The sequence below is a fragment of the Nomascus leucogenys genome, chromosome 13 (assembly GCF_006542625.1).
Source record: "Nomascus leucogenys isolate Asia chromosome 13, Asia_NLE_v1, whole genome shotgun sequence".
Taxonomy (NCBI): domain Eukaryota; kingdom Metazoa; phylum Chordata; class Mammalia; order Primates; family Hylobatidae; genus Nomascus; species Nomascus leucogenys.
This window is the reverse complement of record NC_044393.1, coordinates 32,765,292-32,782,626: the sequence shown is the minus strand read 5'-3', so window position 1 is coordinate 32,782,626 and position 17,335 is coordinate 32,765,292. Positions and strand designations below refer to the sequence as shown.

General features: G+C 35.2%; 1 protein-coding gene across 1 annotated transcript; it reads right to left on the bottom strand.

The window, feature by feature from the left end:
• Positions 1–593: 593 nt before the first annotated feature.
• DEFB126 (defensin beta 126) lies at positions 594–3,986 on the bottom strand. The gene is made up of 2 exons (XM_003273478.1): positions 3,669–3,986; positions 594–930 (listed from the first exon to the last, which is right to left on the bottom strand). Exons 1-2 carry the CDS (start codon positions 3,724–3,726, stop codon positions 653–655), a joined length of 336 nt encoding a protein of 111 aa, XP_003273526.1. The 5' UTR covers positions 3,727–3,986; the 3' UTR covers positions 594–652.
• Between the last annotated feature and the right edge of the window lie 13,349 nt (positions 3,987–17,335).

The window sequence follows — 17,335 nt, the reverse complement described above, 5'->3', positions numbered from 1 at the left end:
TTGTCCCACTCTTCTAATGCTTAGAAATCAAGTTTCCTATTCTCTAAAGTGAGGTTATAATACCTACATTCTCAGGTTGTTATACGAGGATTCTGTAGGATGATTTTGTGTTACTATCTACTCCAAAACTACATAGGAAATGCAGCCTTCAATCTGTAGAAAATCACATTCACAGTCGGCTTTCAATCCTTTCATATTATAAGTCAATTGTTCTCACAGTGTGGTCCCTGGACCAGCAGCCCTAGCATCACCTGGGAACTTGTGAGCAATGCAAATTCTCAAGCTCCCCTGCAGAACTGAAAACTAAAAGTGAGTCCTAGAAATCTGTGCTTTAGCCATCTCTCCAGGTGTTTCTGATGTACATGAAGTTTGATGATAATTGTGGGCCTAGAACTGTCTTCAAGGATGACATTGCTACTATCTATCATTCCTGAGTGGGTGTTTTGGACTAACCCTCACTTGTTCCTGGCCCCTATCTTATTTGCATTTCTACCATAGAAATGCTAGTGCAATGAAATTGTGGTGCCCTTCCAGACACTGTTGAATGGAGGGAAAGTGGGAAGGGGGCTGTAGAGAGAAAACTGACACCAGAATAAGCCTCTTTGCTTTAATGAGTCGGGGATCCTAGAGCAGGAGACGGAGGCTGGAATGTTCAACTAGTGGGAGAAACAGGGGTAGGAGCCATCGAAGACATCGAAGCAGTAGTCATCATCAAAGTTGTTGTTGCTGCTGTTGCTGTTACTGTTGAAGTTCTTGTAGTCTTTGTTTGGACACAGAAAGCAGGATAATTAGCACGTTTGTCAGCTGGAACACAGCAGTCCCTTTGTTTGCCGCACATTGCCCAACCATGCTTTACATGCAGCTCTTCAGGTTTGCACTTCTTCTTGCAAATTCCAACGTCGTTTAGACACTTTTTCACATACCAATTGCCTGAATAAGGGAATTATATAGATTATTAAGCCTAAGTATTTATCACAGGAGGAGAAAAAACAGCAATGGTTTTTGAGCACTGTTTATTCAAGTGCCTTTCCAGTTGCTTTAGCATGTTTTTCCTAATCATAAATACCTACTTTGAGGATTAAGTGAAATTTTATAAATATAAACACACATAGAATTCTTTAGATATGTATGAGATTCTCATTTCTGAAATCAGAATTCTGTATACAAACACTTACCAGGGGCCTATTTCCCATGATTTTAAATGGGAAAATATATAGCATGTTATTATACATGAACACAAAATCCCCAACCAATTTCCTAAAATGTAGCTAAAACACAAACCCCTAAACAGAAGTAAAAACTATCATTTCAAAAATAAGAAATGCTAAAATAATTGCTGTCATCTTTCTCACCATTACTGAAACACATATGGCTTTTTTTGCCAATTGGTGAGATTTTCAAAATGTCCCTTACATGTTTCCAAGATCCTAAAAATTATATTTAGAAGATAACTCTAGGCTCGTCTTACATATTATCTGGTTAAAAATGTCATGTCAAATTATGGAAAGATAAAAAATTTTCATCTATATCTATATACCTATATGATATTGAGATATAAGTACATTTTACAAAATTTTGAGAATAAAAAAAGCCATTGTATTAGGAATATATTCATTAGGGAGACATTCTGCAGGGTTTGCCTATATATGTGTACATATTATATACATATGAAAATATCTCATCACATGGTTTAACACATAGAGGCCCTAGAGTGATGTTGGAGCTCTTTCTTATCTTTCTTAACTCATTACTGTACTTAATCAACAAATATATAATGAGTGCCTACCATGTCAAGAATTCTGCAAGATGCAGGGAATAAAACAATGAACAGAAAGACATGATTTGAGGACCTTACATTGGAGAGGGGGAGAAAGAAAATAAACAAGTAAGTGAATAAACAAAATAACTACAGATTGTGATAAGTACAACAAATGAAAGAAATATGAACAAAGCAAACGTTTTTGAATGCTATTACCACTACTATTATCCCTTATCAGCTGTTTAATCCTCCTCTGATGATTAAGTGAGTTTTTAACATTACATATACATATATGTTAGAATATATACACACACACACAAAGTGTAGAAAAAGGACGACATACAAGTATGTGATGTATGTCACTAATGTTCCAGAGACAGAGGGAGAAATCAGGCAATTTAAACTCATAGAATTTCAAGGATGCAAAAAGGCCTGAAACATCTTTTGAGACAACCATGAGAGCATTATAATTTCCTCTTATCCACTATCAATTTGAACATTTCTGCAAATTCTAGGGAATATAAACTACTATCTCTAGAGGCAGGCTATGGAGTTATTATATAACCCATTAGGAAATTATACTAAAGAATGTTAGTTTATTTCATTGTGCCTTATGTAAAAGGTGGGATTGAGTCCAGTGTAAAAAACAAAATCATAGGTGAATAACTGTTCTCAACATGGAGAAGGACTTTCTAAGTTAATGGAAGAATGCAAAGAAAACACCAATAGATTTGACATCATGAAAATGAAAATTATGTGTCTCAAATAAATAATGCGTTTTAGAAGCAACCAATATACTTGAAAATATTTGCAAGAAATATGAAATGCAAATGTTAAAAATACAAATACTCCAATAGTAACCATTGGCAATATGTGCCAGTTAACTTAGAAGAAATAATACCCTTGGACCAAGCAATGGAACTTCTAAAATTTACCTATACAAACAGAATCTCACAATGATATATTAATAAGGTTGTACAATGTTATTTACAGTACTCACACATTAGAAAAAATAATCCAAATGACACACAATTAAGGACTCTCCAAGTTAATATTGGTACAAAAATATGACAGGATTATAAGCATCTACTGCAAATTGTATTTTCAAGGAATATTCAAGACCTGTGAAAATTTTCCTGATAGAATCGTAGGTAAAAAAATAAAGCAGGTTATAAACTCATATATCAGTTGGTTACAAGTGAAAAAATGCAAGCAGTGATGAAATGTGGCCAATTTATTTATAAATCACTTTCAGTGTTCTTGTCTTGGTTTTGTAAATATAAGCTACAGAATAAATTAAAAATAAGAAATGCTTACACAAACAGCTGAAATCTGATACAGACTTCCAGTAGTTCCCACACAGAATTTTTTTTTCATTTTCCATTTTACAGTCCTATACATATATAGAAACAGCCTTCCCTGTTCTGTTAACCACATCCAAGAACAAACAAACAAACAAAAAATCAGAGACCTTCTCTGTAAGACCGAGAAAACTGGGGGAAGTAATATTATATAATTGTTACCTCAGGAGGGAATAACAGCGGCAAAAAAAAAAAAAAAAAAAAAAAAAAAAAAAAAAAAAAAAAAAAAGTGAAATGAGGCAGGGCTTGACTGGACTGACCCAAAGTGACAGGATAGAAGTTTGGGATTCGAAGATCATTTCTACCTTTGGAGGCAACTTTATGGGATTTGCCTTACCCTCCTCCCCAGCTCCGATCACAGATCCTGCTCTACCCTGAGAGCCTTCAAGTTTCTTAGAACAGAGGTGGTCTGAAGAAGTAGGACAAATCTCAGCCCTGCTCCCAGTGAGAAGCCAGACCCCATTTCCACAGACCACTTAGAAATAGGGACTTCATGTGCAGGACCCTGTTATAGACCAGTGTTTCTTCTTCCCCAAGATTCTGTTTACCTGAGACCAACTGGGCCAGGAGCATAAAAACTGCAAGGGTGAACAGTAGGGACTTCATCAGGAGGCAGTGGGTTCTATAGAGTCCAGAAGTCTCTATTCAGTATGACTCTGAACACAGATCTTTATTGTCCTTCTTAGGTGGGGTTGGGCTCAGCCAGTAGATTAGGAGGATGTAGGATATTGTGCCAACATAGCTTCAATCTATTGGCTAGCAGCTCTAATTGAGGCATCACTGTTCAAGAGTCCTGTGCTAGGCATGCCTTGGGGGAAGGATAAAGACTTAGAAGAGAAGTTGCAAACTCTGCTGAAGTGTATGGCAATTTGGAGAGAAAGAATTACAGGAAGAAATTATGCTGCTCTACCAAGGCTGGGTACTCCTAGCTGTTTTTTCACAGCCTCCAGTGTTAGTTCTATCAGGGTTCATCTTACTGCATGTAGCAGTCTGGTCACCTCTCTGTCTTTCCACCTAAAATACAATGTCTTTCTGAACACTTATAACATATTGTTCATATATATATAATTCTTTTCTGTACATTATTCTTTTCAGAGAAGGATATAAGTTAAACAATTGTTTTTTAACTGACCAAATTAATGCTTTGTTGATGATCTGGAAATTTAGAAAACCTTTAAAAAGAAATAAATAAGTGCTCAAAGATATATGCACAAAGAAGTCTTGCCACTCTGTAGAGTAGCATAAAATGATGTGCATCCATATGATTTAATTCTGTGCTTCTGTTGAAAAGAGTACAGCAGATTTTATCTTACTAAACATTTTTTGAGTGAAAAAGCAACATTTTAGAACAACATGCATAGTAATGATTCTAATTTATGTGAAAAAAGTTATACGTATGTGTATATAAGTAAATGCATGAACTAGAAATGCAAATCACATGTCATTCTAATAAAAGTTGTTTTCTCTGGATGGAATTGAGTTTAAGATGGCATTCAAAGAGAATTTTATTTGTGTTAAAGTTTTTTTTGAGTGCCTGACTATATTGTGACTGAAAGCTATAAGGTCCTAGAGGTTTTGTTCTTTGTGAGGAGTTTATTTTTCATTCCAAATTATTGAGATATAATTGATGTACATTAAGCTTCATTATTTAGAGTGTATAATTTGATGAACTTGGCAAAAGATGCACTAGTGAAACCATTACCTTAATCAACATAATATATATATCCCTCACTCTCAAAATGTTTCTCATTCCTCTTCGGTATCCACTCTTTCCTCTTCCCTTCCCTCCCTCTACCTCCATGATACCCAGGCAACGACTGACCTGCTATTTGTTCTTGTAGCTTTCTTGGCATTCTCTTGAATATTACATAAATGAAGTAATATAGCATGAATACTTTTCTGCTTGGCTTTTTCCATCCAAGGCAATTATTTTGAATCATATATGTTTCGTGTACCAATAGTTCATTCCTTTTTATTGCTTGGATTCCTTTTTATGCATATATGATCATTTATCCATTTACCCCAATGAACATTATGATTGTTTTCAGATATTAGCTATTACAAATAAAACTGCCATTGAAAATTTGTGTGCAACTCTTTGTGTAGCCACACGCTTTCATTTCTCTTGGATAAACAGCTAGAAGTAGAATGGCTGAGTCACAGGGTATGTGTATGTTTTGCTTATTAAATATGCATATACTATGTTTTTCCCTTTGAAAATTGCCCTTTCTCTCTGTCCTAAGAGGTCTCAGCGTTGTCCTTATCAAACTGATAAGTAAATGTTCCATGTTAATTATGGATGTAATAAACCTTTGTGTTCCATAGTTCCTGTAAATATTTTTTTCTGGCATGCAAAAAAAAAAAAAAAAAAGAAACTACCAAATTGTTTTCCAAAGTGGTACCATTTTATACTCCCACTAGCAATATTTGAGAGTTCACTTTTTTCCCCACATCTTTACCAATATTTAGCATAGTAAGTTTTTTGTTTTTGCTTTTTTGGTTTTAGCTATGTGTTTTATTTATTTTTGTTAAATTTTAATTTTTTTATAGATTTAGGAGTATGAGGGCTGATTTGTTACATGGATATATTGAGTAGCAGTAAAGTCTGGGCTTTTAGTGTAACCATCATCAGAATAGTGTACATTGTACCAATTAGGTAATTTCTCATCCCTCTTAGGTCTAGTAGTAGTTGTTTTATGAATCTGGGTGCTCTTGTGTTAGGTGCATATGTATTTAGTAGGATGGTTATATCTTCTTGCTGAATTGATCTTTTTATCATTATATAATGACCTCCTTTGTTTTATTTTACTGTTGTTGGTTTGAAGTGTGCTTTATCTGATAGAAGTATAGCTACTCCTCCTCTCTTTCGGTTTCTGTTGCATAGAACATCTTTTTCCACCCCTTTACCTGAATTTGTGTGTTTATTAATAAGATGAGTTTCTTGTAAACAGCATATAGTTAGTTCATGTTTTTAAATCTATTCTGCCAATCTATATCTCTTAAGTGGGGGCATTTAATCCCTTTTTATTCAAAGTTAATATTGATATATGAGGTTTTGTTCCTGTTGTAATGTTAATTTTTTACCTAGTTGCTCTGTAGTCTCAATTAATTGTTTTATAAAACCTGTGAGTTTTGTACTTTTGTGTGTATTTATGATGGTGAGTATTGAACTTTAATTTTGACTTTTAGAATTCCTTTGAGCATTTCTTATAGGACTGGTCTAGTGATAATGAATTAGCATTTGCTTGTCAGGAAAGACTTTATTTCTCCTTCATTTATGATGCTTAGTTTAGCAGGATATAACATTTGTGTTTGACAGGTTTTTTTTTCTTTAAGAAGTCCAAAAATTAGACCCAATCTCTTCTGGCTTGTAAGGTTTCTGCTGAGAAGCCCACTGTTATTCTGATGGGATTTCCTTTATAGATGACTATATGCTTTTCTCTTACTGATTTTAGAATTTTTTTCCTTCATGTTGACTTTAGATAGTCTGATGACTATATATCTTGATGAAGTCTGTCTTGCAATGTATCTTCCTCGCATTCTTTGAGCCTCTTTTATTTAGATGTCTAGATCTCTAGCAAGACTAAAGAGGTTTTCCCCAATTACTTCCTCAAGTAGTTTTTCCAAACTTCTCACTTTTTCTTTTTCCTCAGGACACCTGTGACTCATAGGTTCAGTTACTTTACATAATCTCATACTTCTTGAAAGCTCTGTTCATTTTTAAAATTCTTTTTTCTTTATTTTTGTCTGACTGGGTTAATTCAAAAGAGACTTGTCTTCAAGTTCTGAACTCTTTCTTCTGCTTGGTTTAGTCTATTGTTAGAGCTTTCAACTATATTTTGTAATTTCTTAAATGAATTTTTCATTTACAGAAGTTCATTTAAAAAAACTGTTTAGGCTGGGCACAGTGGGCTCACACCTGTAATCCCAGCATTTTGGGAGGCCAAGGTGGGCAGATCACTTGAGGTCAGGAGTTTGAAACCAGCCTGGCCAACAGGGTGAAATCTTGTCTCTACTAAAAATAAAAAAAAATTATCTGGGCGTAGTGGCACACACCTGTAGTTCCAGCTACTCAGTAGGCTGAGGCAGGAGAATCACTTGAACCCCAGAGGCAGAGTTTGCAGTGAGCTGAGATCGCACCACTGCACTCTGGCTTGGGCGACAGAACAATACTCCATCTCAACAACAACAACAACAAACAAACAAACAACAAAAACTATTTTAAAAAATCTATCTCTTTAGTAGATTTTTCATTCATATCCTGAACTGTATTTCTGATTAGTATTGATTTTTTACTTTCTCTTGGACCTCAATGAGATTCTTTAAAATCAGTATTTTGAATTCTTTGGTATTTCAAAGATTTCATTTTGGTTAGGGTTCATTGCGGAAGAGTTAGTGTGATCCTTTGGGGTGTTGTAACACTCTGTTTTTTCATACTTCCAGAATTGTTTCTTGGGTTCCTTCTCATTTGGATCAACTATCTGTTCTTATTTTTAAATTTACTTTCATTTGGTCAGGACTTTTTCCCCCTTGAGGATGTGATTATAATATACACTGTGTAGGGTTATTTGGCCTTGGTTCTGGGTGCTTTCAGTGGCAAAGACTCTGTATGAGTTTCTTGATTATAGATAGCCTTTGTGTGGTGGCTTTCTCAAATGCTGATTGTAGTAGTGATGTGCTAGGCTAGGCTCACTGCCTCCTGCAGGGCCAGAGTGCAGAAGTCTCAGGAAGCTTAACTTGTTTCCCTGTGCTGTGCACTTGTGTTAGCGAGTTTTTTACTGGGCTGTGCAGTTAGACCTCCACGCTACTACGTGGTGCTTATGAATAAAATCTGGGCAGAAGCAGGTGGGTATATGCTTGATCTTTGTTTACTGGGAGAAGCTCTCTGTTGCCTCAGGCAAGGGACAGTCTATGGAATATACACTGGCCTGAGCTCCCTGCTCAGCCCCTAAGGGGAGAATAAAGCTGGGTGGAGCTAAACTGTCAAACCTTCCTTCAGATAGCTCATTGGCAGACACAAACACCAGCACTTGTGGTAATGACGGGGAGAATCGCATATACTCTGTATGAATTCCTTGGTTATAAATAGCCTTCATGCGGTGACTTTCTCAACTGCCAGTTGTAGTAGTGATGTACTAGGCATGTGATGAGGCTCACGGTCTCCTGCAGATCTTGAGTGGCAGAAGTCTTGAGACGCTTATCTTTTTCTCAAGCACTGTGTGCTTGTGTCAACACTTCTATTGGGGTGTGCAGTTTGACCTCCAGGCCAGTAGGTGGCACTTGCAGTTAAGAGCTGGATGTGGTGATAGCAGGGAGTTTATATTTGATCTTTGTTTACTGGGAGAAACACTATTGTCTCAGGAAATGGTTTGTCTGTGGAATGCACAGTGGCATGGGCTCCATTCTCAGCCCCAAAGTGGGGGCAAAGTTGGGCACAGCTGGATGGGGCAGCCTTGCCCTCATGTTTCCCAATGGCAACCACAATCATTAGCCCTGATGGGAGTGTCGAGGAGTTATGTAGACTTTTTATGATTTCCTTGGTTGCAAATAGCTTTACTGTAGTGGCTCTCTCAAATGCCAGTTACAGTAGTAACGTACTACTTGTATTAGTAATGTATTAGTTGAGTGAGCTCAGGGTCTCTTGGGTAGCTGGCGCATTGTGGGGAATGGTGGCAGCTGAGGTCACGGAAGCTTATCTCCTACCTGAACGTACTGCCATCGTCTCTTGCTCGCTTTTGGTTTCTGTGTGCATGAGATATCTTTTTCTATCCCTTTGTTATCAGTTTATGTGTCTTAACAGGTGAAGTGAGTTTCTTGTAGGCATTATATTATTGGGTCACTTTAAAAAAAAAATTCATTCAGACAGTCTATATGTTTTAAGTGGAATATTTAATCCACTTACAGTCAAACTTACTATTTATATATGAGGACTTTTTCTTGTCGTTTTGGTAATTAGTTTTTGGTTGTTTTGTACAGCCTGTTTTTTTCTCTTTTTTTCTCTCTTATTATTTATAATTATGGTTTAGTGGTTTTCTGTAGTGGTAACATTTGGGTCTTTTCCTCATTTATGCATTTGCTCTACCAGTGAGTTATACTTTTGTGTGTTAAAGAAACAAAATCAGAAAAGAAAAAAGGAGACATCACAAATGATATCACAGAATACAAAAGATCATCAGAGACTATTATGAACAACCATACACTAACAGGAGAATCTAGGGGAAAAGGTAAATTCCCACACACATACCAGCCACCAAGATTAAATCAAGAAGAAAAAAAATCCTGAACAGACCAATAATGTGCGATAAGATTGAATTTGTAATAAAAAATCTCTGAAGAAAAGCCCAGGATCAGAAGGATTCACTGTTTTACCAAGTTCTACCAAATGTATAAATAACTAACATGAATCCTCCTCTAACTGTTCCCAAAAATTGAAGAAGGAATTCTCCCTATAGCATTCTAAAGGCCAGCATTACTCAGATACCAAAACCTGACAAGAACACAACAAAACGAAAGAAGCTACAGGCCAATATCCCTGATGAACATAGCTGCAGAAATCCTGAACAAAATACCAGCAAGTCAAATCCAACAGCACGTCGAAAAGGTAATATATCATAATCAAGTGGCATTTATCCCAGAGAAGCAAAAATGATTCAACATATGCCAGTTGATAAACATGATACATCAACAAAATGAAGGACATAAACAATATGACCATCTCAATAAATGCAGGAAAAGGCATGTGATAAAATTCAACATCACTTCATGATACAAACTCAATAAACTAGGTACAGAAGGAACATACCTCAACATAATACAGGTCATATGGCCGGGCGCGGTGGCTCACGCCTGTAATCCCAGCACTTTGGGAGGCAGAGGCAGGCAGATCACAAGGTCAGGAGTTCGAGACCAGCCTGACCAACATGGTGAAACCCCGCCTCTACTAAAAATACAAAAAAATTAGCCAGGTATGGTGGTGGGCTCCTGTAATCCCAGCTACTCAAGAGGCTGAGGCAGGAGACTCACTTGAAACCGGAAGGCAGAGATTGCAGTGAGCCGAGGTCGTGCCACTGCACTACACCCTGGGCAACAAGAGCAAAACTCTGCCTCAAAAAAATAAAATAAATAAAATAAATAAAGGTCATATATATGACAAACACACAGCTAACATCATATTGAATGAAGAAAAGCTGAAAGCCTTTCCTTTAAGAACTGGAATAAAACAAGATGTCCACTTTCATCATTCCCATTCAACATAGTACTACTGGAAGTGCTAGATAGAGCAATTAGACAAAAAAAAAGAAATAAACGGTATCTAAATGGGAAACAGGAAGCTAACTTATCCCTCTTTGCAGATGACATAATTTTATTTAAAGAAACCTAACGACTCCACCAAAAAACTCTTAGAACTGATAAACAAATTCAGTAAAGTTGCAGAATGCAAAATCAACACTAAAAAATCAGTAGCATTTTTATATGTCAATAATGAACTAGCTAAAAAAGAAATCAAGAAGGCAATTACATTTACAATAGCTACAAAAAATACCTAAGAATAAATTTAACCAAGGAGGAGAAAGATGTCAACAAGGGATACCCCAAGACACGGATGAAAGAAATGGAAGAGGACACAAACAAATGGAAATGCCTCCCATGCTCATGAAAAGGAAGAATCAATTTTGTTAAAATGACCATATTTCCCAAAACAATCTACAGATTCAATTCAATTCTTATCAAGATACCAATGACATTTTCCACATAAATGGAAAAATCAATCCTAAAATGTGTATGAAACCAAAAAAGAGTCAAAATAGCCAAAGCAATTCTGAGACAAAAGAACAAAGTTTGTGGCATCACACTACCTGCCTTCATAATACATTACAAGGCTATAGTACTTATAGCAAAACAATATGGTGTTGGTATAAAAATAAACATATAGATCAATGGAACAGAATAAAGAATCCAGAAATAAATTCACATATTTACAGCCAACTGATTTTCAACAAAGGCACCAAGAACATCCAGTAGGGAAAGGACATACTCTTCAATAAATGGTGCTGGGAACTGGATATTTATATGCAGAAAAATGAAACTAGACCCCTATCTATCATCATATACAAAAGTCAACTCAAAATAGATTAGAGACTTAAACCTAAGACCCAAAACCATAAAACTACTAGAAGAAGACATAGGGGAAACACTCCAGGACTTTGGTTTAGGCAAATATTTTAAGACCTTAAAAGCACAGGAAACAAAACCAAGAACAGACAAATGGGACTGTATCAAACTAGAGTAAACAAGGGACTCAACTGAAAGCAAAAAAACAGAAACAAAAGCAAATGATATCCTTGAAAAATGAGCAAAGAACAAAAATAGACATTCTCAAAAGACATGCAAATGGTCAAAATATACATGGAAAAATGCTCAGTATCTTTAGTCATCAGGGAAATGCAAATCAAAACATTGTTTGACTCTGCTTTTAGACACATACACATTAAGGATTTTTATGTCTTGGAGAAATGACCACTATTATTATGATAAGGTAAGATTTTTTTCCTTTGTCTTCTTTCAGGATTCTTTCTTTATATTTTGTTTCATGGAGCTTGAATATGACATGATTAGGTTTTTTTTTTTTTGCATTTATCCTACTTAGTATTCTCTGAGCTTCTTGGATCTGTGGTTTGATGTTTGATATTAATTTGGGGAAAGTTTTCTTTTTTTTTCATTTTACTCTTAACTTTTTTTTCTTTCTTTTTATTTTACTTTAAGTTCTGGGATACATGTGCAGAACGTGCAGGTTTGTTACATAGGTATACATGTGCCACGGTGGTTTGCTGCACCTATCAACCTGTCATCTAGGTTTTAAGCCCCACGTGCATTATTTGTCCTAATGCTTTCTCGTTGCCCCCTCCACCCCCGACAGGCCCCGGTGTGTTACATTCCCTTCCCTGTGTCCATGTGTTCTCATTGTCCAACTCCCACTTATGAGTGAGAACATGCGGTGTTTGGTTTTCCGTTCCTGTGTTAGTTTGGTGAGAATGATGGTTTCCAGCTTCATCCATGTCCCCGCAAAGGACATTAACTCATTCTTTTCTATGAATGCATAGTATTCCATGGTATATATGTGCCACATTTTCTTATCCAATCTATCATTGGTGGGCATTTGGGTTGGTTCCAAGTCTTTGCTATTGTAAATAGTGCTGCAATAAACATATGTGTGCATGTGCGTGTGTCTTTATAGTAGAATGATTTATAATTCTTTGGGTATATACCCAGTAATAAGATTGCTGGGTCAAAGGTATTTCTGGTTCTAGATCCTTGAGGAATCACCACACTGTCTTCCACAATGGTTGCACTAATTATAGTCCCACCAAAAATTTTCAATTGTTGTTTTAAATATTTTTTTCTGTTCCTTTCTCTTTCTTCTCCTTCTGGTATTCCCATTACATGTAGGTTACACCTTTTGCAGTTGTCCCACAGTCCTTGGATATTCTTTACCTTTTTTTTTTCTTTATATTCTTTGCTTTTCAGTGAGTAAAGATTTTTCAGGCCAAAAGTGAAAGAAATCGATACAGAGAATAAGTTGGATATACAAGCTACTTTTGATGGCTTTGCTAATTGTGGAGTGATTATATTAATATCTGATGTATATGACTCCAAGACAAGCAGTATTTACTAGAGATAATGAAGGCCATTTCATAATGATGAAAGGGTCAATTCATTAGAAAGACATGATGTATCTAATAATAGAACTTAAAAATACATGAAGTAAAGATGGACAAAAGTAACTTGAAAATAGAAAAATCTGCAATCAGTTGGAAATTTTATCATTCACTGTTGGTTATTGATAGCATAGCTAGACCAAACATTTAGTAAGAATGTAGCAAATGGTCAGGCATGGTGGCTCATGCCTGTAATCCCAGCATTTTGGGAGGCCGAGGCGGGCAGATCACGAGGTCAGGAGTTCAAGACCAGCCTGGCCAACATGGTGAAATCCCATCTCTACTAAAATACAAAAAATTAGCCAGGCATGGTGGCGCGCACCTGTAGTCCCAGCTACTTGGGAGGCTAAGGCAAGGGAATCGCTTGAACCTGGGAGGCAGAGGTTGCAGTGACCCAAGATCATGCCACTGCACTCCAGCCTGGTTGGTGACAGAGGAAGACTCCGTCTCAAAAAAAAAAAAAAAAAAAAGAATGTAGCAAATCTGAATAACCACCTCAATCTAATTAACATGTATAGAACACTACATCCAATAACCACAGAATACCCATTTTTTTTCACATGCACATGGAATGCTCACTGAGATGGACAGTGTTGATTCTTTAAAGAAGTCCCTATAAATGTCAAAACACTAAAATATTGCAGAAATAATTGCAAAATAGCAATCAATTAAAAATGTGATATCTAGAAAAACATCAGTATTAAGTTGGAAACAAATAAAAATAAGATGTTAAGAAACATACGAAGTATTTTGAAATTAACTAGCATACTTTTATTATTTAAAAGTATTTAAAATTTAATTTAAAATTTAAAAAGTATTATTTAAAATTATGTAAAAGCTGTGTGTTAAAGATAAAATTATAGGAATAATATGTATTTTGAACCGAAAGACAGTAAAATACGACATTTTATAATGTGTGAAATACAGCTCCTGCCTTGCTTAATGGGAAATCTTTAGCTGTAGATGCGTAACATCAAAGAAGGGTTTTACAAACAATAATTTTTTTTTTACATACTAGGGTTTCTACTGGGAATGCAAGGATATTTTAAAATAAAAAAGTAAATCAACGTATAGAGAGTTAGTTGGCCGGGTGTGGTGGCTTATGCCTGTAATCCCAGCACTTTGGGAGGCCGGAGCGAGCAGATTATGAGGTCAGGAGTTTGAGACGAGCCTGGCCAATGTGGTGAAACCCCATCTCTACTAAAAATACAAAAACTAGCTGGGCATGGTGGCCCGTGCCTGTAGTCCCAGCTACTCGGGAGGCCGAGGCAGGAGAATCTCTTGAACCCAGGAAGCGGAGGTTGCAGTGAGCTGAGATTGTGCCACCGCACTCCAGCCTGGGCAATAGAGGGAGACTACGTCTCAAAAAAAAAAAAAGAAAAAAAAGAAAAAAGTTATTGTATTCCCTTATTTATTATCATTTTTATTTCCATAGGGTCTTTAGTGATATTCTTTGTTTTATTCCGCAGGCTGGATATTTGTGTCTTTCTTTGTCAGTCTTGCTAAAAGTTTGTCAATGTTATTGATCTTTTCCAAGAAGCAGCTTTTTATTTCACTGATTTTCTCTATTGTTTTTCTGTTTCCAATTTCATCGATTTGTGCTGTTATCTTTATTTATGTTCTTTCTTCTGCTTACTTTGCATTTAATTTGCTCTTCTTTTTCCAATTCAGGTGCGAGCTAAGATTATTGATTTGACATTTTTCTTCTTTCGTAATATAAGCATTTATTGCTCTAAATTTCTCTCTTGGCACTGCTTTAGCACAAATTATGAATATGTTATATGTTTATTTTTATTTAATTCTATGTATATTTTATTCTTATTGAGACTTCTCTTTGACTTGGAAGTACGTTGTGTAATTTCCAGGTGTTTGGAGATTTTTGTGTTTTATTTCTGGTATTGATTCCTAGTTTGATTTCACTGTGTCAATCATATAGAGAATAAACTTGTGCAATTTAAATTCTTTTTAATTGGTTGAGTATCCTTTTTTTCTTTTTTTTTTTTTGCCTAGGATATAGTCTATCTTAGTATACATTCTCTGAGCTTGAAAGGAATATTTACTCTGCTGTAGTTGAGTGGAAATGCTCCTTAAATGCCACGTGGATCCTGTGGTTAATGTTGTTGAGTTCTTCTATTGCTGTTGCTGATTTTCTTTCTTGTTGTTCTATCAATGCTGAGAAGAAGTGGGTGGTGATATCCCAATTGTGTTTTTGCTTATTTCTCTCTTTTAACTCTCTCAGTTATTGCTTCACATATTTTGCAGCTTTGTATTTTGGAGCATACAAATTTAAGTTTGCCATCTTTTTGGTGGATTGGACCTTTTGTCACTATGTAATGACTTTTTTCATCCTAAATTTTTTGATGTTCTGAAGTCTACTTTATCTGACATTAGTATAGTCACTCCTGCAAACTTTTTATTAATATTTGTATGGTATATCTTTTTCCATTCTTTTACTTATAACCTATTTATGTCATTATATTTGATGTGAGTTTCTTGTATATAGCATATTATTGGGTCATCTAAAAACATACTTTGCCAATATTCATCTTTAAATTTGTGTGTTTAGATCATTTAAATTTAATTAAATTATTGATAATATTAATGCTTAAATTTTTCATTTTGTTTTTGTTTCCTTTTTGCTTCTTTGTCTTATTTTTCCTGCCATTTTGTGAGATATTTTTCCATAATTTAGAATTCCATTTTCATTCATCTATAATGTTTTCAAGTGTATCTCTTTGTATAGCTTTTGTAGCGATTGTTGTCTATGCTACATTATATATCCATAACTTATTACAGTCTACTGGTGCATCATTTAACCACATCAGATAAAATTTAGAGATTTTATCTTCCTTTATATCTCTATGATAACCCCCCATTTCTAATATAATTGACTTAAATATTTTTTCTACCTATGCTAAGAATCACAATGGATAATTTTTGCTGTTACTGTCAAAAATAATTTAGAAAACTAAAAAGTAGGTAAAAATTAGTTTATTGCATTTCTGATGTTTTTGTTTTTTCTCTTCTTTTTTCCTTATGTTCCAAGATTCCTTTAAAAAAAAAAAACAACAACTTTCTTTCACTGTGGAGGACTTCCTTTAGCTATTCTTTTAGGTATATCTACTAGTGACCCCCCCCCCTTTTTTTCAGTTTTCCTTCATTTGAGAATGTGTTTATTTGGTCCTTATTCTTGAAGGATATTTTCTTGGACATAGATATCTGGATTGAGACTTACTATTCTTTCAGCACTTTAAAAATATTGTGCCACTTCCTCCTGCCCTTCGAAGTTTCTTATGAGAAATCTTTGAATTGCTTTTCTTCTCTTCTGGAATTCTAATAAAGATATTTTGGTTCATCTATTGTTAAACTGGTGTTTCTATGTGGAAATGAGATCTGGGACTTCCTATTCTGCCATCTTGCTGATGTCACCCACTGTTTTTATTTTTCTGGAAATAGCTCAGCATCATTTGTGTCATTGTTCCTCCTTAGATAACATGTCCTTTTTCTCTGGCTACTTTTAAGATTTTTTCTCGGTCTTTGGTTTTCAGCAGTTTGAAATCCACTGTGTCTAGAAATTTTCTTTGAATTTGTCCTAATTAGACCTTGCTGAAGTTCTTGGATCAATTTTGCTATGTAGGAGGCTATTAGCTCTTATTTCTTCTGCTTCATTCTCTCCTTCCCTTCTTCTTGGGACCCAATTAAATCCATGTTGAATTATTTGATAATATCTCACATATCTCTGATGTTGTATTCAATTTTTCTTTACTTTTTTTCTGTTTGTGTTCATTCGGGAAATTTCTATTCAAATGTTCATTAGAGTTTCAAGTGAAGTGATTGTTTTCTTTGCTTCTCCCAGTCTGCTTTTCAGCCCATTGAATGAATTGTCCATTTCTGATATTGAATTTTTAATTTGTATTACTTTGTTTTGGCTCATAGATAAAATTCTCTCTTATCAGTAAACACCAGTACTGTTTATTTTCCCATTATATTCTTTAGCATATTTCTATCGGAGTTATTTTGAGTTTCTAGTTGATAATTCCATTGGCCCATGTTGATCATTTCCTCTCTGGACAATGAGTTATGTCTTCTTTCTTTTTAAAAATATGTCATAACCTTTATTTTATGCCAGACATATAAAAGTTCAGTAGTTTTCAATAGATAATGATCTCCAAAAGGTAATTAATATTCTGTCTAGTATTGTTCTTCTGTCAAGTTGCTAGAATAGTGAGTCAGTCTGATTTGTAGTTGAGCTGGTGGCAGCTTTAGCTAAAGTCACCTTACCAGAGACTTCAAATATTTTAAGGTTGAATCAATAATTTCTCTTCAATAGAGTCTGGAATGTGGGCTCATTTTACCAAAGTAATTTACTTTACTAATTCTCTTGGTTCTTAAATGGGTTTATGTTTTATTTTTAACTCCTAATGCACCTAAAACTAATTTGAGTAAAGGTATAGGATGACTTTATGAGGAAAAAAGTGTTCAAATTGAAATTGGATGAC

Bases quoted from the DNA above. Each gene is read 5' to 3' on its own strand.
- DEFB126 (XM_003273478.1), bottom strand. From the start codon at position 3,726: ATGAAGTCCCTACTGTTCACCCTTGCAGTTTTTATGCTCCTGGCCCAG. The intron at 931-3,668 runs GTAAACAGAATC...TCCCTTATTCAG, and splicing joins CCTGGCCCAGTTGGTCTCAG to GCAATTGGTATGTGAAAAAG.